Raw genomic sequence first — 22,080 nt, 5'->3', positions numbered from 1 at the left:
CCGAAAAAAAACCAATTACACCGTTATCTTTAGGTAACAGAACATATAACTTTACCAAATTCAAACATTGTGCCGCAAAAAAACAAATATCACATTAAAGAGATTATGAAACCGAGAGCAGTTAGTTAATCTCACAAGACATAAACTTATTGTATTTGCAAATTTGCCCTTTAACTTTCATTAAAATTCAATTCACTGACAAAATTTAAAATTTAATCTGATATGAGATTTTGTTTTGGGATTTCTTTTTATAGCCACAGCTTTGTTGGGGGTTGAAAACACACAGACATCCTCGTTGTTTTCGTCTCTTTAAAACCTAAACGGTGAGAAGGATTCGGTGTCAGGTTTCTGTGTGAAAATGGGGAAGCTCCCATTATCCTTTTTTTTTTTCTCTTGCCTCAAGTTCCGAGAGGATTGAATTATAAAATATTAATAAAATTCTAAAGTATATAAAAGACAAATAAGGTTAAATTTTATTATTAATTCTTGTACTACAATAAGTTTACGTATTTTTCGAATTTTAAGTGTTGATTGTCCGAAATAAAAACATAGAAGTTCTTAGATGTGATATAAATGCATGGGCTCAAGTTTTATAAAATTCAAATGATTCAATTCAACGAGATAATAATTTTGTACGATTTTAGTGAAATTGAGAAATAAAATCCCGACTTTGGGATAATATCGGATTTATTGAAGAATTTGTTAGCTCTTGATAAATAATACATTAAAATTTCTCTCGAAAGAGTTGCAACTAAATTGTTAGGTCAAATTCTCTATTAATCTCGTATTATGTATAAGTTGTAGATTATAATTTATTCTCCAATTTGAACCTTTTAATTTTGTAATTTTAAAAATTGAAATTTAAGTCTGAAATCTTTAAAATCTAGTAGTTAAAATAATGTGTTTTTGTGAGTATTATGTAAAAATAATAAGTTGACATTGCATGTAATAATATATTTATTAGAAGTAATATTTTAATTAATAAATTTAACATCTAATATTTGAATTAAAATAAAATTTTTAAAATTTGTATTGCTAAACTGATTGAATCTTAACTCGATTGGCATAAATATTATTGCCAATACAGGAGGAAGTGAGCTTGAGTACGTTGAACCACATTATCCTCCTATTTATGGATTAAAAAGAGGCTATAAATAATTTTAAATATTGTCTAAAAATACCAGATTGATCAAAATTTATAATTAAATTATTAAAAAATTATATTACTAAATAACCCAAGTATAATATAAAAGCTGATAGCAAAATTTGAGCAAAGATAAAAAGAAAGAGAAAAGAAATACCATAAAATATGTAAAGCTGTAAACAACAAAAATAACCATATTTTTCATTAAATGTTTATATTAAATTATGAACAACAATTTGATTTTTACATTTTTTTCTCTTTTCATAGTACAATGTGTTACTTACCCTATATTTTATTTTAATAATTCTTTTTACCCAACCCCCAAAATTTTTTAAAAAGACAGGAAAAAAGAAAAAAATTGAACCAATCTCATTACCGGATAACTGATTCACCAAGTTTCCCAATTTTTAGTACGAGCTCAGGGGATAATTTCTTAGCCGGTTTCTTTTCCTTTTCCGGTCGATAATCAAAACCTAGTGTTTCCGAAACTTCTTCGGAGCTCCATCCAGCTTTTCGGAGCGAATCCGAGAGCCGATCCATTTTCAAAAGAAGTGCATCGAGAACCGCTTGATTATCCAATAAAACCATCTCTTCTTCGAAAAACCCAGATGCTGACACGTGTACGATCTCTGCAATATCGGACTCGCTCCACCCGCTTTTTCTAAGAACCGACCCGATTTGCTCGATGTAATCCTCGACCCATTTCGGAATTCCGGTTCTCGGCAGATCGAAATACGTCTCGGGCGATGAATCCGAGAGCGAAGACAATGAGTTTCTCCGGCGCCGATCAACCGCCGCGTCACTCCAGAACTCTACCCATCTAGGGGTTCGAGTGCCAGTAAGGAAACCGGCATCCATACTACGCCTGGATACGTCGGTGGACGACCCGGCTAATTTTTCGCTAACCGATCTCTGTTTCTTCAACGATTCCGGGTCGGATTCGGAGGTCCGGAAAAAAGATTCCCTGTTGAAAAAGCTGGATATATCAAATCCGCAACAGAAAATCCGGGTTTCGTCGATGAAGAAAATCGGGTTACCGGCTAAAGATGGGTTACATGGAATATAGCAGTGACTAAAAATGGGGATTAAAAGGGGAGCTCTTTTAAGTGCATTCCTCGCCACCCGTAAAGCTTTTTCTGGGTTTGAAGGTCTTGGACCCCAAGATTTGGACCATAAAGTGTTACGGGCTATCTGAAAAGAAATTGCAACGATGGGAAGATCAAGGGAAGCCCGAAGATAAGGTCGGGCTCCATTGGATCGCCAATCGGGAAAACCAGGACCCACAGGTAAACCGGCTGATAATATAGCCCGGAGGTCAGGGGGGAAAACAAAACCAAACTCAGCTTCCGCCCGAGCGAACTCAGCGTCGGATAAACCCGGTTGTACTTTGAAACCCGAATCGCGTAAATGGCTTATAACTTTATCCGCTAAAGAAGAGAAAGATTGAAGACCGTTGCGAACAGGGTGGGAAGTCGCCGTTGAAGGAGCGGAAGCACGAGCCGAGAGACGGCGTAAGCCGGCTACATGGGCCGGATTTAGACCGGACATCCTCCGATCTACGTCGACCATTATTGGTTTAATAACCAGTTCCCGTGGAGACGCTGCCGTTTAAAAAAAGGGACTTTTTGTAACCTTATTTTTATTTTACAGAGAAAAGTGAAGTGAAGAAGGGGAGTTAGGGGCTTAAACTTGGAGAAATTGGAGGAGGGGTGGTATATATATAGCTGTTTTCATCATGGGCCTACCTTTGAGATTCTGCTACTGTTTTCTTTACCAATATCTTAGAAATTTTTTTTTTTTTAATTCCTTAAATCGAAATTGTTTATACGGTAGTTACACATATATCGAATATTTATAAGGGTGAATATTTAATGCACTGTTAATGAATAAATCTTATATACAGTTAATGTTGAATAATATAATATTTCGCCACTTCCAAAATTAAAAAAAGTAAAAATTTATAATAAATACTAACAATTTTTTATTTATAAGTGATGAGGTGTTGTATTATTTAATAATTGTCTATAAAGTCATTCATTAATAACACATTCATTATTATTTTGATTTATAAATATAATTTATTTCATAAGTTACATTATTTAAAAATTAATTAGGCTTAATACATAATTGGGTACTGAGTTTGGTAATAATATTATTTTTTTATATTTAATTGGGTTTAAATGTTGATTTGATGAAAATTTATAATTAGCTAATAATATTAGAAATTAACTTTCACCAAGTCAACTCTAAAACGCTAATTAAATCAAATTCATTGAATTATATTTGACAAATTAAAATTAAATTAAATAAATTCACAATTAGTATTAAATTTATTATATCAACAAAATCATGAAAAATTAAACATAATAATATTAACAATCAACTTCCATCGATCAACCCTAAATCCGAATTAAACACTAAAAATTTAATATCACTACCTTTGAAAATATGATTTGATTATTTGGTAAAATATGGTTCATGTGTTGGATAAAATCTACTATTTTAAAAAAAGAAATAAGATTTGATATCCTTAACCATCAATTAACCTTTATACGATTCCTTAATTTAATCCCTTTAATTAAATTAATAGAAAGAAAGAAAGAAAGGTTTGTGTTTTGTTTAAGTTATTGTTAAATGCAAAACTTTTGCTTGGTTGGGTCAATTTGGGGTCCTGTTTGCAATCATGAATTAGCTTCACATTCATAATCACACACTCTTCTTCTCTAACGTTTACATTTTTTTACTTCATTTTTAATCTTGGTTTGGTGCTCCTCAATAGGATTACAATTTTTTAGGTAAATTTACTTAAAAATTGAGTAAATTAATTACTGTATTTTAAATTAAAAAATAAACTAATAATTTCAATTAGATTTTTTTTTATTTCTACTGTTAAAAATTAATGTGGCTTACGAAATAATATGACAATTACACATCGTGTACCACGTGTACCACGTGTACCTCATGTTGACATACATTGACTAATTTTTAATAATAGAAATTGATAAAATTTTAATAGAAAGACTGATTTGCTCTTCAATCTAATGTATTAGGACTAATTTACTCTTTTTTTAAGTAGAAAGAAAATAAAATTTGACTTTTAATATAAGAGTCTCTAATTACCGAATTTATTACAAATTATCACGAAATTTATGTACGAATACATGTATCTCTGTCAATTTCAGTTGGGCGCTTTCAATGAAAGAAAGACTTTGGGGTTTAGACCCGTGGGATACCAATTTGCAAGGACCAAGTTATAGCAACAACAAAGGTTTGAGATTAGATTTGTAGGGCTTTAAACGGGGCGAGAGGATGGACCAAATGGCCGGCAATATGGTCACCAAGTATTAAAATCATAAGCTACAAAAAAAAAAAAAAATTCTAGGAGACCGGTCATGAAATGTTGTGTGAATGTGGAACCATAGGGGCAATTAGCTGCCATTGTCCTATATATGAAGCTAGTGGGGGTCCGAGGACTGAAAAGTAGTGGTCATGAAGGATTGCTTATTTGTCTTCCTCATTAGGGTTTTCATATATGTTCCCTTTGAACATCAATAAGTCAAACCATCCTCCTTCTACCCTGGTCCATTAACGTTCACCCAATAAACGAATTTGACAAAAGATGACATCATCGAACATTATTGTTGGTAGGAGCAAGTGTTCGATTGACTCGAGTGAAAAATTTTAAATTAATAAGTCCTATTATTATAAATATTTTAGATTTTATTTTTATAATTTTTGTTGAGAGAAATTAATTCGTTCATTTTCATAACTGACAATGACCAAAAGGGTATTTAAACCAATCTGTCATTCGAATTGTAAAATTTAACTCAACTCAAACTTGAAACTCGAATTACATATTCGAGTTGACTTGAAAAAAATCAAATAACTCGATACGATTAACTTGAAATTTGATTTTTTCGAATTGAATCGAGTTTTGCTCATTCCTAGTTGTTGGCATAAGAGTGAGTATATGAGCTAGAAATGTCCAATGGTCAAGCTGAATCCATGTATGGTACTAACATACTATTTATTTAAGCGTTTTATTGAATTAGTGTCATTCTTAACTAGGCCACAAATTCAATTATGAAATTACAAAAACATTTCTTTTAAATTATAATTAATATTATTACGATTACACTTTTGTCTTTTATGCTTTTATATCATCTTTAAATAAAACAATTAACAATTAAAAATTCAAGGATTGAACATGTTTTCAATTGTACTAAAACATAAGTTCATTACCACTCATCCTATATTTATTATCGAATAAATTTTAATATTTTCTTTCACTCATGTCGTGAGTGTGACAAAATCTAATAATTGTTTAAGTTTATTTCAACTTGAAATATGAATCTTAAATTTTGTTCAATCTAACCCATAATTATAAATCTTTAATTCAAGCTTGCTTGGGTCTTAAAAATATTTGTATTTAATATATAGTGATCTTGTATATTTTGTGTTTTGTCTAATTAACATATTTTTAATATTTTCATTATAGTATTATATATTGAATTTTTATATGATATAAACTACATCGTATATAAAAAATAAAAAGTAGAAATAAAAGGGCTAGGCTTGAAATTGAGCCTTGAATGTAAAAATTCAAATATAATTCATATTTAATTTTTATCTAATTTTATATTTGAGCCTAATATTTTTATTTAGACTTTTTAAATATTATATGAATTTTTAGACTTAATAAATAATTAGACATTTTTGAGAGATTTAATATGAACCAGATGAACAAAAATTAGGGTTGTACAAGGTTGATATTTCGTTTTGGATGTGCTCTAATTTTGATAACAAAATTTAGTTGGTTTTTGTTTGTTTCTTGGGAAACTGATGGATTTAAATGATCTTTGAGTTTGAGATTCTAAAAGGAACAAAGCAATCACTATACTGGTGCGAAATAAGTGACCAAAATGGTCCGCAAGAATGATTCCGGCTAGTAGCTATGGCCCTTTTGTAGGTCTCTTAGCTATAGTGGAATTTGCATTGTCACTATTAGAGAACCCACTTGCTCATATATGGACACATATTTCACGGTTAGACCTGTCCGTGAACCGTATTATCTGACTTTGTCTCAAAGTTTTATTGAAAATAGAAAGAATTTGTGTGAAAATATAAGTTTAAAATATAGATTTAGGTAAAAAATAAGGCCTATTTAGAAAATAAGTCGGGTCTCATGTAAGACTTTCTAACCCGAGCCCATCCCAAATATGCAAAAAAAAAAAAACTGCAGTTTTTTCAAAATTATTTTATTGCTATTTTTTTGTTGTTTCTTTTACTATTTTGTTAGAATTTTATAATTATTTTGCTACTATGTTGTTTTTATTATTTGAATATAACTATTATTTTATTGTTAATTTTATTACTATTTTAGAGACATTTGTTTATAAAGGTGCACATATCTTATCGTTATTTAAGTATACATATTTTTTAAAATTTATTTTCAATTTTTAGGAAATATTTATTTTAATGTTTTAGTATTTTGGATGTATTATATATATTTTAAAAATTATATAAAAAATAATACGGGTTAGCCAGGACTGAGTTTTAGCATGTTTATTTGAGTCAAGCTTGGACAAAATTTTAGACCTATTTTTCAGGTCGAGCCTAGCAAATGAGTCTAAAATTTTAGTTGAGCCCAACCCAGTCCAACCCATGGGCACCTCTAATCACGGTCTACAAAATTGTACATTGACAGAGTTAAAGTCTTTATTTTTTTATTATATATCTCTTTTGGGAAATATTAAACAATATTGTAGTATCTAATAATATCATCAAAGTTATTTGATAAATTGATAGTGACATTTATAGATTAAGTTAATCGCATTAGATATCTTCAAGTTATAGTTAAGATTTTAAATTGAATTGTAAAATTTCAAAATATTTTAACCGAATACTTAAAGTAACAGTACGTGTGTACTTATCACATGAAATTTTTTTCAAAATAAATAACCTTTCTAAACTCTAATAACGATATGTTTTTTTCTGAAACAAATCAAGTCTAAATTGTTCATGTGATAAGTACACATATTTACAAGTTAATCTACGTATTTAAAAAATATTTCGCATTAGACCCAAATTAGTGTTTAGCAATTGATTGTTAGGTTGACAAAAGATTTGATTAATACAATACTATACTTTGAAGACTCAATTAGAGCATTTTGAAATTTAAAGACCCATTTAAAATCATGGGGATAGTTTGAGGACGTTAAGTGGAATTAAACCTTACTTACAAATTTAATAAGCTCATAAGAGATGACATCATGTTTGATGCGAGAAGAAAATAGAAAAAAAGATCATCACATTTTAACCCCTAAAAGATGAAAGAGGGATTAATAAAAAAAATTAGCAAAGAAATATAGATGCTTTGGAGAATCTTTAATCAAATTGTAGAGCAAGATCTAAGCTATGGATTAATCATTTTATTTATAGAAAGATTAGTGGGTAATTTAGCAAATTAAATTAATCATAGATATATACATCCCCCATGTGCTTCCTCCATAATTTGTAATCAAGCAAATTAATTAATTGAGTTGCTAACTAGGGTTTGCTAGGAATAATTTAGCCGATAAAGTCAAGTTCAAGTGGTTGATTTAACAAATACATAAATTGGGATTCTTTTGGGTCATTGTTTAATTAATTAAATCTTAATACAGCTAAATTCAAATGTTAACCTATTACGTAAAAAAGTCTCCTCAAGAAGGTACTTGATTATCAAGGCTCCTTCTATAAAGAATGGTTTTAGTGAAAAGAAAGCAATATTATATGATTAATCTTTTTACCAAGCACATTTGAAACAATGCTTTTGGTTTAAGTTCCTTCAATTTATATCGAAATGTATTGCTCCATATTTATGATTAGTAAATATTAACCATTTCATATTTAATAATATTAGTTACAAATATAGCACGAGTATATGTTTCGGAGTGTCCATATTCAGTTTTAGTTTCAAGTTTTTGTCTTCTTATTTTGAGGATATCACAAAGAGATTTATAGAATTTTAATGGAAACCCTTAGGTCCACCAATAGAATGTTGTATCATTTAGACTTTTTAAGAGTAGGGTTCAAACCCTATCGATACCAAATAATAAACATTTCTTTGGTAGACTTAAGCATTCCCACCAAAACTCTATAAATCCCTTTTGACCCTCCTCGAAATAAGGAGACAAAAATTTAAGACTAAAATTAAGTATAGACACTCTAAAAACGATACTCGTTAAAAAAATGAGACACTCTAAAATAACACTCCCTCAATACTGTATTTTTAAAAAAAATAAAGTTACATAATCTATGATTACAAGATAGGCAACACTAACCTAAAGCTAAAAAAAGTTACCAACATCACATGTAATAATTTTTATGAAAATCCATATGGGATGAAAGTGGGTGATTAAAGTAAGTGTCCCCCTCGTGTGGTGGTGGGATCATTGTCCATGAATTTGATGAATGATGATCTATTTTTTTTAATTTTATTTTTTGGGTTGCTTTTTATGATCAACTCTGAACCAATAGGTAGCTAGAAGATAGGCAGGGTAACTAAAAGGGGAGGGGGGGTTCTCAATATTTATTTGTGGTTAAAGTTTTAAGAGAGAAGCCCTGCTTTTCTTTTCCGAATGTAGAGACTCGAGCATTCGTGCGTGCATACATTTGACAATATGGAATAAAGGGTGGATTCGATTTTATTTATCTAAATATCTTTATTAATATTAATTTTTTATTGATTTAAATGTTACGAGTCAGTCAAATATTAATTTAATTAGATAATAATAAAAATATTTCTATTAATATTAAATTTTTACTAAATTTAGTGTCATACATCAATCTAACATTAACTCAGTTGGATAATGATGAAAATTTCTTTATTTTACAAAGTAAATTATGTTTTTTGAAGGCATTTTATCATTTAATATCTTATACATAATATGATTTAGGCTAAACTACAAAAATAGTTACTTTTGTTTGTCTTGGATTACATTTTAGTAACTTATATTTGAAATGTTATGTTTTAGTCACTTACGTTAATCGTTTTATTATGAAGTGGTCACTCTACCGTTAAACTCCGTTACCTCCCTAACGACAGTCCTACGTGGCTCTCCAAATAGGTTTTAAATGCTAATTTGGATATCCAGTTGCTTGGATGAAAAAATATTTTTAATTAAATACATTTAAATTGAACTGTCACATAGGACAATCAAGTTGGCATTTAAAACCCATTTAGATTGTCATGTAGGACCGCCATTAGAGAGGTAACAGAGCTTAACGGTAGAGTAACCACTTCTAACAAAACGATAGTGTAAGTGACTAAAACGTAACATTTCAAATACAAGTGACTAAAATATAATCTGATGCAAACAAAATTGACTATTTTTAAGTTTATCCTATGATTTAAACTTAAGCCTTTATAATTTTAAACAATAATATATCACCACTCAACCGAACCTCATTTATTATTTATGCCAATTTTAAAGAATATATCTATTACATAAATCTATTTTTCACTCACATTATAAATACATCATAATCTAGTATTATATAATTTTATTCGTGGTTAATGTATCATCATTTAATCCACTGATATCACATAAATTTATAGCTTTAGTACATCAAATATAGGATTTTTTATTTAGATGATGATAGAAATAACTTTTCTTCATAATTAATTTTTGAATTGCAAATATGTTAGTATTTTTTTTACTTAATTGGTGGGGTTTAGACAAATATCAAGAACAGAAAAAGCTTGGTTCATATTATGAGATTTAAGCAAGGAAGTTGTTAGACATATGACTGAATTATTCCACAATTTCCCACTCTTTTGAGTCATATACCAAAGGGGAGCCATTATTGCCACTAAAATTATCCTAAATCATTCGTAACTCAACACATGTTTTTTTCCATTGTCCCAAGTCATGTCATATTAGCCAAACATTAGTGCTATCAATATCAGATTAGAAAGTTTAAATTGAAAGGATAAATTTTGTATACTAATCATGTTTTGGTGTTGTCATTATTCAATTTTAATTATGAAAAGTGAAACATATTATTGAATAATGTGATAAATTTGGACTATGCATCATCTAAATTAGAAATTCAACAGTCTCTTCCTATCTTAAGGTGATAGAGTTTACCCAATATGTCATGATAACTTTATAAACACAATCTTAAAAATCTTTTATTAATGGTTGAAATTAGTCTGCACTAAATTCATTTGTGATTAGTTGTAATCACTTAATGGAGGTCCATCAATTAATCTACAATCACTTTGAGAATTTAGTTACTATTTCATATAATGATAACCAGTGGCAGAGCAAAGGACTAGTAGGGCTTTGGTCCCTAAAAAGGAAAAGTTTTAATTTAAGTTTTTTATAGTTTATAAAATTTAAAATTAATAATGGTAAAATTATATTTTAGTTCTCAAAATGATAAAATTTGATTTAATCCTTTAAAATTTATAAATATATAAACTATTAAAATAGTAATATTGTATTTTTTTATTATCGTAAAGATATACAATTTAATTTCGCATAAAAAATTTTTCTAGCCCTGCTTGTTGGTGATAATAATCTTATTATTAAAGTTAAAATATTATATATTTATCTTCTTTCTTCTAACATTTAATATTTTAAATTTTTACTATATTATAAAGAGGTATGTATCATCATTCTAATTTTCAGTTATACTTATGAAATTTTTTCAATACGTCCTTGTTGCTTCATCATAGGGAAAGTGAAAGTTAAGAATTTCTGGCCTCCACCTTTCCACCAAGGTTGTAGTTAATAACGACCGTATTGGTATACAAGGTACTTCAGTAACCTTAAAAAAAATAAAACCCGCTATACCTAAATGTTCTATAAGTCGACCATGCTCTTTATTCAACATCGAATAATGTATATTTCATCGAATTTAGAGCTTTTTGTTCACCAACCTAGTAAGTATACGAAAACAAAAATAAGTCAATATTTTATAATAATATAATAAAAAAATTAACACTAAAATTAAATATTAACATATGATACTTGCTTTAATAAAAAATTAGAGTAATATGATTCTCTTCCCTCAATAGAGCCATAGCAGGGTTTAAAAAAATCGATTTCAAGATAAATAAATTAGGATATGAAAATATTTTTGCCTTAAGAAGCCGACAGTTATGGGAGATATATAATTTTTGTTTGTCTGAACAATAAATGAGAAGAAGAGGTATTTATAAGCATAGTAAAAAAAATATTTAATTAGTAGACTCTTTGAGTGTTTTGAGGGTTAAATTTATGGTAAATAGTGAAAATTCAAATAAAATTAAATTTACTACCCATAAATATGAGTTTCTTTAAAGATATTTCTTAGGGTTAAGTTTATGGTAAACGATGAAAATTTAAATTAAAAATAACTCGATACTAGGTGTTGAGCTTCATTAAACACATTTATTAGGGTTAGGTTTTTCAAATGGTTAAAATAATAATTCAAATGCAACTCTAACAATGAAAAAAAAAACTATATCCAAGTCGAAAAATCCTTCATGTATACATGTATAAAAGCTCCATCAATATCTCCATTTTGAGGTTTAGGGTATATAGCTTTATTACATCGAACAAAATGACAGAACCCCAATATTTCGAATGGCAATCAAAAGGAATTTACTTGGATTTTGCAGGATGCTTAAAAATATTTCCTCAATCAATTCAATATAGGGTTTGATATTGGTCCAACTAGAATGGGCATGATGAAGTAGAGTGGTGAGTGAGAGTGATGAGTATCCACCACCTCAAAGATGAGTTTGGATGTGACTCCTACACACTTAGAACCGGCATGTGGGGAGCCCTCTGTACTCCAACTACTAAACATCCACCCCCCTTTTTCGACATACATCCTGCGTATTTCTATACTAAGATAACATCACTCCAATTGAGGCCCAGGTTTTAGAAGCTTTAGGCCTCAACTCAATCACTATTATTATTATTATTATTATTATTATTATTATTATTATTATTATTATGTATGATAGATTAAAAATTAAGTGTTAAAAAATAAGTGTTACAAATAAGTATTAAAAATTAAGTATTAAATTTAATTTATAAAATATGTTTGTTATTTTATTTAAAATTAAATACTGAATATAATTAGATTATTTGGTAAAAATAATATAATATTAAATGAAATAGAATAAAATAAAATAAAAATCCATTAAACTTATTCTCTATTAAGTGATATATAAATGCCTTATCTATTTATCATGTTGTACTTTTTTTTAGAAAAATATCTGTCTAATAGTTTTATTTTAAAAATAAATTTATTAATGACTTTATCTAATTCTAATTCCATTTAGTATCCTAAATGCTGTAGGAGTCATTTTAAATCTTACATTCGTGTTGAAACATGTTAAAAATATTATAAATATTTCAATAGTTAGAAGTGAAATATTATTATTAATAATAAAATTATATTTAGTGGATTAAAGATGATTAAAAGAGTTTTAATTATTTAAATATATATTTATTAATTCTTCAAAAGTATATATTTATTACATAAATTTATTTATTTTTAAAATATGTAACCATCCAAATAGATACTTAAGAGATCTTAGTTACCTCTTTATTAAGCTACATAAAAACTTTTATAAATAGGAATTCCATTTATTTATAAGATAAGTTAAAATTCAAAATAAAATTTCTCTACATCTATGATTCTTAAATTATTCTATTAAGGATTATTACACTAATCTTTTATATTAACTGATATTCTTATAGTCATTTAACTTCAATTTATTCTCGAAATTCATTTGATTGTATCTCTTTTGCACACCCAAATATACAACAAGGGCAAATAAAACTTTGAAAAATAACTTGATATAAACCTTGGAACATTATCCCATTGATTGGTTTTTCCTATTCAAGCATTATTTGTGTTCCATTTGTGTTTGAGACTTCCTCGTCAATAATTCAAACATGTCAACATGAACAAAAAACTATAAGATATAGGTCTGATTTTTTGGATGCTACTACGTGTGATTTGCGTTTCAAAATTGGATAAATTTATAATAATGAAAAACAATTCTGATAAATAAATATATTTAAAGAAATTTTTTAAGATTAAAACATCTTATTTATAAAAGCTGTAAGGACCAATTTTGGCCCGGGCCCGTTAACAACTTAAAGAAATGAATAAAATACATAAATAAATAAATAAATAAACCACAACCCGTTAAAATGTCCTTTTTTTTTTACAGTCCCTCAGTTCAGTTATATGGCCCACAATCAACACCCTACAGCCCAATACCAATTACAAGTCCCTTAGGCCCAATATCTAAAATGAGCTCCATGTCAGCAAACCCTAGGGCAAGGGTTCCCTTACGCCGTAGCCTTCACTAGCAACTGGCACTCCAGCCTCCAGACGCCTCCTCGACGCTACGCCCACACCCTCAGACACTTGCCAGCCACACCGTGCACGCAAAAGAATACAAAACCACACAGCAGCAAATAGGAAGAGAACAACTTGTACTTGTATTTTTATTTTACTTGGGCTATAAAGCCAGAATCTTAGTCGATTGTATTTTTTTACAAAAAAAAAAGGCATTTACACAACAACAAAAAAACGAAGATACAGATATTGAATACAAGGAAAAGACCACTTATATTCGAAGGTGATTTTTCGATTCAGATTTGCGGGCATTCCTTTTTTGATCGTTCTCTGTTTTTGTGTTCTTCTTTATTATTCGAGAGTAAACGAAATGAAGGAAATGAGACTTACCTTTACATGCGAGCCACTGGAATCCACCATCTTCGTCGGCATCAAAGGTTGAGAGGATTCCAAGGCCGAAATTTGCTAACCACGGCGTGGGAAACGAAACAAGGGAACAAAAGGCACCATCGGAGAGCCATTCGCCATACGCGAGAACAGAACAGGGGCTGAACGGCTCAAAAACGATAGGGTTTCCCCTTCTTCGTTTCTTAAGCCAGATGGTGTGGCTTTGGAGCCCCTTTTAAGTAGCCAGAAACAGTACCGTTTAGGCCTGTGTCAATGGCTCCAAAATGGTGCCGTGTGTATAAGACCCAACCGACTCGATTCACAGCCCCTATGACCCGCGCATTCTGACGGAGAGGGGGTAATTTCGTTGTAGATCCTCTATTTTTGTATGGGCATTCAATGTGGCCTTATTTATTTTGTTTTTCTTTTTAAATTTGGCTTTACGATTTGCGTGTGTCTGTAATTTAGTCCGCGTTCTGATGCTGCATTGAGAGGACTGGTATATTTCCAGTTCAGATCCTTCTGCATTATCACGCCTCGCGCATTGGTCCCCCTTCCTCATTTGTCCCATTTTCTTAATTTTTCCCTCTTGTTTTAGTTTAATTTTGATTAAGTCCTTTAGTTCGTAGCCCTTCTGTGTGTTCTTAATTAATTATTTTTAATTTCAAGTCATGGTTATTCCTTTGTTGTAAACTGTTCTCTTTTAGCAATCCTAGTATCATGTTTTGTATATTTTAAACATTGGTTTCATATATATTATTGTATATACATATATATATATATTATAATAATGTTAATCTATTTTTATACATAATGGCTTTTGACTCTATAAATATATCATTGCATTTCAACATTTTTATTTCAAACATGCTTTATATATGTTTCACATAGGATTTATGTTATTTTGTATCCATTCATATTAGTACATGTATTTGATTCATATGCATTATTAAGCATGTATATACATTATCATTTCTATACAAATTTGCAAGTACTTTTTTTAAATTCATAGGTATATATCAATGTACTTGTTACTCTAATAGACTTTTTATTTATTTTAAAATACTCTTTGTTTTATGATTTTTTTCATTCTCTTTATGTATATATATGAAATTATTTTAGAAACTTCCTTTGGTAATTTTAAAGTTATTTTTGAATATTTCTTTATATTATATGGCTTTTGTGTTTTACATAGCCTATTATTTAAATATTTTGATATGAGGATATGTATGTTTTTAAAACCAATTTAAAATTATATATATATGTACTAATTTTAATCTCATTCTTTTATAAATCTATACGTGCAATTTTTATAAATCTATTTTGGGCCTTATGTTTTTGTCATGTATTTTTTTTGTATCATATATTTTGTACTATCATATATTTTGTTAACTTTTAAATAAATTCATGTTTAAAATATTTTACATGCAATTTTTATTCTATAATATCTATTCCAAAAATCATATAGCTATCTATAGCTTTCATGCAAATATGTCAACTTATGTATGGGTTCATTTATTCGTTATTATTTGAAAATCATTTTATAGTTCATTGGTTTCTAATTGCTCTATTATTTTTATATCTTGCATTGGTTATTCTATATCATATGTTGTATATTATTGTGGCATACCATCGTATGAATTGTTTTGCTTGAATGGTTGTTATACTATCATCTTGGTCATTGTATGATTATATCAATTATTCTCCATACATTATTGCAATCGGATTACGCTTTTAGGTTAGCTATTTTCAATTATTAGTTTGTTAGTTGATCGTATCTCACATACGTCAATTATCCCATCTCATTGTTTTCATTTGATTTTTGAAAAGTGGTTTTATAAAATCCAAATTTTATGATTAATTTCGTCCTATTTCAAATCGAATTAATATGTCTCAAGCTAGCTCTATAATCATTCGTTCAAAAATTCTTCAAAACGAAGACGAGATTCGATGTTTGACAATTTGCGGAATCGTGCCCTAACGTGTTGGGTTGCAATTTCACGTTTGCTGAAAATAATCGAATATCACTTCGAAATTTCACTCACGCCTTTTAAAATTTCCTCAAAACGAAGACGAGGTTCGACATTTAGTAATTCATGAAATCGTACCCTAACGTGTTGGGTTGCAATTTTGCGTTTGCTCAAAATAATCGGGCTTCCCTTTTAAAATTCCATTCATATCTTCTAAATTTTTTTTTAAAACAAATGTAATATTCGGCGTTTGACAATTCGAGAATCATGCCTTATCGTGCTGGGTTGTGGTTTCTGGTTTGCTCAAAATGATCGAACATTCCTTCACATTCTCACTCATGTTTTAAAAAAAATACTTAAAAAACGAAGACGATGTTCAATGTTTGGCGATTTGAGAATCGTGCCCTATCGTGCTGGGTTACGCTTTTTCATTGGTCCGAAACAATTGAAGATCCCTTCGGAATTTCCCTCACATTTTCTAAAATCTTTCGAAATGAAGGTGATGTTCGATGTTTGGCGATTTGAGAATCGAGCCCTATCGTGCTGGGTTGCGCTTTTTCATTTGCCCAAAATAATCGAATATCTCCCTTAAATTTTCACACGTATTTTATAAAGTAAGGCATTGGTCAATATTTGGAAATTCGAGAAATCGTACCCTACTGTGCTGGGTTGCGATTTTTCGTTGGACTAAATAGTTGAGCATCCTTCTGTAATTCTCAAATTATATTCTTTCGGACATCGAAACAAGAAATTTTGGCAAGCAACTCGGATTACTCAAACCGTATAAAAGGAACCACATTTCAAAAAATTTTAATTTAGACAAGGACAGTATTTAATCGATTTGGTACCAATTTTGGGTGTAGTGAGGGTGCTAATCCTTCCTCATGCGTAATCGACTCCCGAACCCGTTTTCTTAAAAAAAAAATTCGTAGACCAAAATTGTTGTTTTAGTAAACTAAAAAATGTTATAACTTTATTCTTAGGTGATCCAATCACACCAAAACAATGATCGGTGGCGGCTCCATATTTCTATTTTCCAAATAGTCGATTTCTTCCTTTTTTCTAAATTTAAAATATTTGAATAAAAAAAGTGGTTTCGACAGCTTGGCGACTCCACTGGGGAAGGAACTTGAGAGTCAAGCCATAAAAATCGATTATCTACTATCTTTTTGTTAAAAGACCGAAAATTTATTTAAAAAAAAATCATGTATCTTTCTATTGCATTTGATTGTATGATTGTTTTAGTACGGGTCTTGTAGAATAGCACTGCATTTCATTGCACGGCCACTGTGGTCACACCTTCTAAGTGGGAGTAAGAAGTTACGGTTTCGTGAGGTTTTCACCTCCGCATGGGCTAGTGGATTGCTTCCGGGGTACATCCGTACCTATGATTTTGTGAGATTTTTATCTCCGCATGGTCATAGGGAAATGTATCCCCCCGAACTGAACTCGATCTATATGAGCCTATAATGGGTGAAGATTGAAGAATCTGCTGGTTCGGGTACCTTTTTTCCTAGAACTAAACCACATATAGTGAACCTTAAGAGCTATCCTTGGGTGGAGCCGCGTCGAGCCTTAGTACTTACTCGTATATGCGCTATAATTATTGTTTAAGTGCTTGCATTTTATCGCTATTATTTGATACTAACCGATGTTTTGTTTTGATTGTCTTTTTTGTATGACATTGCATCCTAAAGGAGGCGTTAATCCATATTCAATTACTAAGTTAGAAAATTTGACATGGAAAATGAATTTTTTAGTAAAGTCGAGGATAATACAGCCGTTCGTGCTTGGTCGGAGAGGCTACAATCTGAGAGAGGGGATAGCTTGGCAGAAGGGTATGTGTCGGAGCTGCAGGATTTCACTCGCATCAATGTAGTACAGAATGAGCTGCAAGAGTTTAGAGACATTTGGGTTAGTTGGGATGAAAGGATCAAGCAGTTGTTTTACCAAAGTTATGGTGACATATCCTACCTGCTAGACATTAGAGTGGATAAGCATTTGTTCCGAGCCTTGGTGCAGTTTTGGAATTCCGCATATAAGTGTTTCACCTTTGGAAAAGTGGATTTGGTACCTACCATGGAGGAATACACTACACTGCTTAGATATCCAAAGATTCAGGTCTGGAAGACTTATGCCCGGGTTTTTAGTAATCAGGCTTTCGTGAAGAAACTGATGAGCATTTCTGGGATGAACAAGCCTTGGGTCACCGCTCGGATTCAACAAAAAGGAGATAGCAAATGTGTCCCTTGGGAGAATTTGTGAGATTTGATCTTGACTCATCCAGACGAAAGAAAGAGGGTCGAGATCTTTGCCTTAAGCATCTACGGATTAGTGATCTTTCCTAAGGCTTTGAGGCACGTGGACGAGGCGGTCATCGACTTGTTCGATCGCCTTGAAAAGGGAATTACACCGGTACTGGCAATATTGGCAGAAACGTTTAGATTTTTAAGCTCGTGTTAGAAGACAGGCGAGGGGCAATTTATTGGATGTGCTCAACTATTGATGGTATGGTTTCATGGGCACTTTTGGAAGGTAGACAAAGTTTCCTATCGAGTCTTTTCTGAAGGTTATTCCCCTTTGAAAGAAGAGACAGCTATACAGAGGAGAGAGGATATCTCGGAGGAGAAATAGATGGATATTTTTTAGAACCTCAAGGAGGATATCGAGTGGAGAGCTTATTGGATGGTTCCCGATGAAATCATGTACCGATGTGGTAACTTTGATTGGGTGCCGTTGTTAGGAATTTGGGGAGCTACCGGGTATATTCCACTGCTAGCCTTGAGGCAATATAAGTCGAGGTAGTTTGTACCCACAACCCACGGACTTGCTCAGAGTGAATTCTCATTTAAATGTGCTCACTATAAGAAGAGAGTTTAGGAGTTATCAGATGCTTAGAAGCAAACTTGTTGGATGAAGAGGTTAGCCGTCGGTTCCATGGTAACACCCGAGTATAGCGAGTGGTTTAAGAAGAGGATTAATGACAATATTCCTAGGCCAAGCTTGGAGAATGCTCGGCCTATCGGGGAATAATTACAAATCGTCCCGTCAGAATTGGAGATTATGAGGCAAGATTTCGAGAAGAAGAGTTTAGAGCTTGGGAAGAAGATCGAACAATTGGAGGAAGAGAAGATGCACCTAAGGTTAGAGGCTGAAAAGTGGAGAAAAGGAAAAACTAAGGCCGAAGAAGACCTAGACAGTTTGAAAACGGACTACAAGAAGTTACGCCTATCTATGAGGACTGCGGGCTTAGGTAAGACTTCCGAACAATGGCGCCATGAAATTCGGGAAGAAAAGGCCAATACCGACTGGTGGGAAAGGAAATTCCGAGAAGCTAAAGCACGAAACGAAGATTTAGGGAAAAGTCTGTCAGAAAGCAGAAATGAGCGAGGGGAATTAAGGGCTAGAGTGGTAGAACTCGAGAAGTCTTTGCATCAATACCGAAACCGCAACACCGCAATGGAATTGAGGGCAAGCTTGAGCAAGATAGAAGAAATGAAAGGAAAAATAGAAGAGTTAGAAGCGTCATTACAAAACTATGAGATGCAGATCGAGTTTTTCGAAGCAAACGAGGATCGTTGGAAGGAGCAGCTTCACCATGCGCAAGACCAAGTCAGAAACAGAGATTACCTTATGCAGAAAGCCATAACCCAGATCCGGGAGGTAGCGGACTACTTGGAAACTTTAGCGGTTCAGGCAGACACACTAAGCGTAAAATATAAGTTGGAGTCGGAGCGCGGGCAGGAGCTGGCCTCATTGCTTAGAAAAATTAGGACTTTGAGTATTAGAGCGAAATTTTATTTGTAACTCGATTTTATGTAAAAGATTTTATTTTCAAGTAAAATTTTCTAAGAGCAATTGAATCAGAATTGATGCCTTCTTTGCATTCATGCATATGCATTTGCATTACATCATTATGCATTAAAGGCCATAAAAGTTTTCTAATTAATTAACTAAAAATTATTTCAGTAACCTGGAAACCAACGAAAACCAACCAACCACGCGCCCTTACGGTACAAGAAAAAAATCAATGGATAAGAGACTCGAGAAATTGGAGCAGATGAAAAAAGAAATGCAAGAACAAATGCAGTCTCAGATGCAAGAGCAGCTAGCCAAGATTCAGCGAGAGATGAAAGAGCAAATGATGGAGTCCTAGAGGAAAATGATGAGTCAGTTATCCCAACTGCTGTTGAGAGGAACGGATAAGGGAAAGGGCCCTATGGACAAAGTTGAAGAAACTAACGAGGATCCTCAATACCCCTCAGGCTTCACTCCGACACATATACCGATGAAGCCCGAGATTAATCTACCGAAGCCATCTGTCACGATCATACCCCAGCAGGTTCAGGCCGAAGCTTCAATACCGATGAATTTCTAAACCGGCTCAAGCTCCAACTTTGTCAACAACCCGAACTATCCGCCCGTTCCCAATTTGGATGAAATTGCTGAAGAAGAAAATGCGAGGATGGATTCGTAAAAACAATTGGAAGAATGGTATAGATGGCTCGAAGAGAAATTTAAAGCCATGGAAAGCGCGGATCATCATCAAGGGATTGATGCCAAGGACCTAAGTTTAGTCCCAGATTTAGTCCTTCCCCCAAATTCAAAATGCCCGAGTTCGAGAAATACAATGGAACAAGTTGCCCTGAAGCTCATATCAGTATGTTCTGCAGGCGAATGACGGGATATGTTAACAATGACCAGCTATTAATCCATTTCTTTCAAGATAGTCTGGTCGGGGCGGTGTCTAAGTGGTACAACCAATTAAGCCGCTCTAAGATTAAGTCGTGGAAGGACCTGGCCCAGGCCTTTGACATGACCCCTGACAGAATCACTCTCCAGAATATGGAGAAGAAATCGAATGAAAGCTTCAGGCAGTACGCACAAAGATGGAGGGAGGTGGCCATACAAGTTCAGCCGCCACTTCTAGAAAAGGAGACAACGATGCTCTTTATAAATACATTGAAGGCCCATTTTATCACTCATATGTTGGGAAGCGCCACTAAGAGCTTCTCCGACATAGTGATGACGGGAGAAATGATCGAAAATGCTCTAAGGAGCGGCAAGATAGAATCGGGAGAGAGTGCTAGGAAGTCAGCCCTGAGGAGAAAAGACAATGAAGTGAACAACACGAGCACATTCAACAAGGGGCAGTCCAAGTCAATTACCGTAAATCAACCCAAAACGGTGACTATTAATCAACAAAGCTCTGTAAGGCAAGAATCCAATGCGAGGAAGAACACAGAAAGGCCACAATACACCCCTATACCCATATCGTATAGGGAGTTGTACCAGAACCTGTTCAACGCTCATGTGGTATCCCCTTTCTACCAGGAGCCACTGCAGCCCCCGTATCCCAAATGGTATGACGCGAATGCCCAATGTGAGTACCACGCGGGAATCACTGGGCACTCAATCGAAAATTACACTGCGTTTAAGAAAGTGGTCGAAATACTCATTAAGGTGGGAATCGTGAGATTTGATGACCCAGCCACGCCCAATGTAGCAGAAAACCCACTCCCCAATCATACCGACCAAGGAGTGAATGGGATAAGTGAAGGCTTGAACAAGAAGACCAAGTATGAAGTGGCAGAAATCAGGACCCCGTTGAGGCGAGTATGGAAAGAGATGACCAAGAGAGGATTGATAGCATTGGATCCAAGGGAAGGACCTGAAGAAGAGAGAAACTACTATGAGTTTCATGACGAGGTGAGGCATGAAATCCAAGAATGTGTGGAATCTAGGGCCCTCGTGCAGAACATGATAGATAACAAAGAAATAGAATTCTATGAAGAAGCTAAAAGCCCCATAGAGGGAAATGTATGCGTATCCGAGGGAGAATCAAAGGCGCAGAATCAAACACCTAATTATCCCGTGGTGATTATTTCGAGACCCAAAAATAATGAAGCTGGAGTACAAATGGCACCGAGGGTCATAATCCAAAGACCTGCAGTCTTCCCTTACAAAGACAGCATGTAACACCCCGTACCCGAGACCGTTGTCGGAGTCGAACACGAGGTGCTAACGGACTTAACTCCTTACTTAAACAGCTCATACAATTCGTTTTTAAAATTTTCAGACGAGCTGACTAACAGCATCACAGTCACTCTAAAAATCATATCTCGAGTTCCAAAACTCAAAATCCAATTCCGTAAATTTTTCCTGAAACTAGACTCATACATATATTTACTACTTTTTTTCTAGAAGTTTTGGTCAGGCCAA

The 22,080-nt window shown here is 32.5% G+C and overlaps 3 protein-coding genes across 3 annotated transcripts; 2 read left to right on the top strand and 1 right to left on the bottom strand.

Annotated features, from left to right (window-relative positions):
* Positions 1 to 1,341: 1,341 nt before the first annotated feature.
* LOC108465210 (uncharacterized) lies at positions 1,342 to 2,849 on the bottom strand. The gene has a single exon (XM_017765530.2). The coding sequence runs from the start codon at positions 2,711 to 2,713 to the stop codon at positions 1,517 to 1,519; it is 1,197 nt and encodes a 398-aa protein (XP_017621019.1). The 5' UTR covers positions 2,714 to 2,849; the 3' UTR covers positions 1,342 to 1,516.
* A 16,072-nt stretch (positions 2,850 to 18,921) lies between these two features.
* On the top strand, positions 18,922 to 20,064 carry LOC108465209 (uncharacterized). Its single transcript, XM_017765528.1, has 2 exons — positions 18,922 to 19,639; positions 19,949 to 20,064. Exons 1-2 carry the CDS (start codon positions 18,922 to 18,924, stop codon positions 20,062 to 20,064), a joined length of 834 nt encoding a protein of 277 aa, XP_017621017.1.
* A 402-nt stretch (positions 20,065 to 20,466) lies between these two features.
* LOC128289417 (uncharacterized) lies at positions 20,467 to 21,837 on the top strand. Its single transcript, XM_053025264.1, has one exon. The coding sequence runs from the start codon at positions 20,467 to 20,469 to the stop codon at positions 21,835 to 21,837; it is 1,371 nt and encodes a 456-aa protein (XP_052881224.1).
* The last annotated feature ends 243 nt before the right edge of the window (positions 21,838 to 22,080 follow it).

This window comes from Gossypium arboreum, chromosome 2, assembly GCF_025698485.1.
Source record: "Gossypium arboreum isolate Shixiya-1 chromosome 2, ASM2569848v2, whole genome shotgun sequence".
In the NCBI taxonomy this organism is placed as follows: domain Eukaryota; kingdom Viridiplantae; phylum Streptophyta; class Magnoliopsida; order Malvales; family Malvaceae; genus Gossypium; species Gossypium arboreum.
The sequence above is the reverse complement of the archived record's forward strand: the minus strand, read 5'-3'. Positions and strand labels throughout refer to the sequence as shown.

Excerpts from the sequence above, each read along its gene's own strand:
- LOC108465210 (XM_017765530.2), bottom strand. The coding sequence starts at position 2,713 with ATGGTCGACGTAGATCGGAGGATGTCCGGTCTAAATCCGGCCCATGTA.
- LOC108465209 (XM_017765528.1), top strand. The coding sequence starts at position 18,922 with ATGAGGCAAGATTTCGAGAAGAAGAGTTTAGAGCTTGGGAAGAAGATC. Across the intron at positions 19,640-19,948 it reads TAGAAAAATTAGGACTTTGA|TCTCAGATGCAAGAGCAGCT; the intron begins GTATTAGAGCGA and ends GAACAAATGCAG.
- LOC128289417 (XM_053025264.1), top strand. The coding sequence starts at position 20,467 with ATGCCCGAGTTCGAGAAATACAATGGAACAAGTTGCCCTGAAGCTCAT.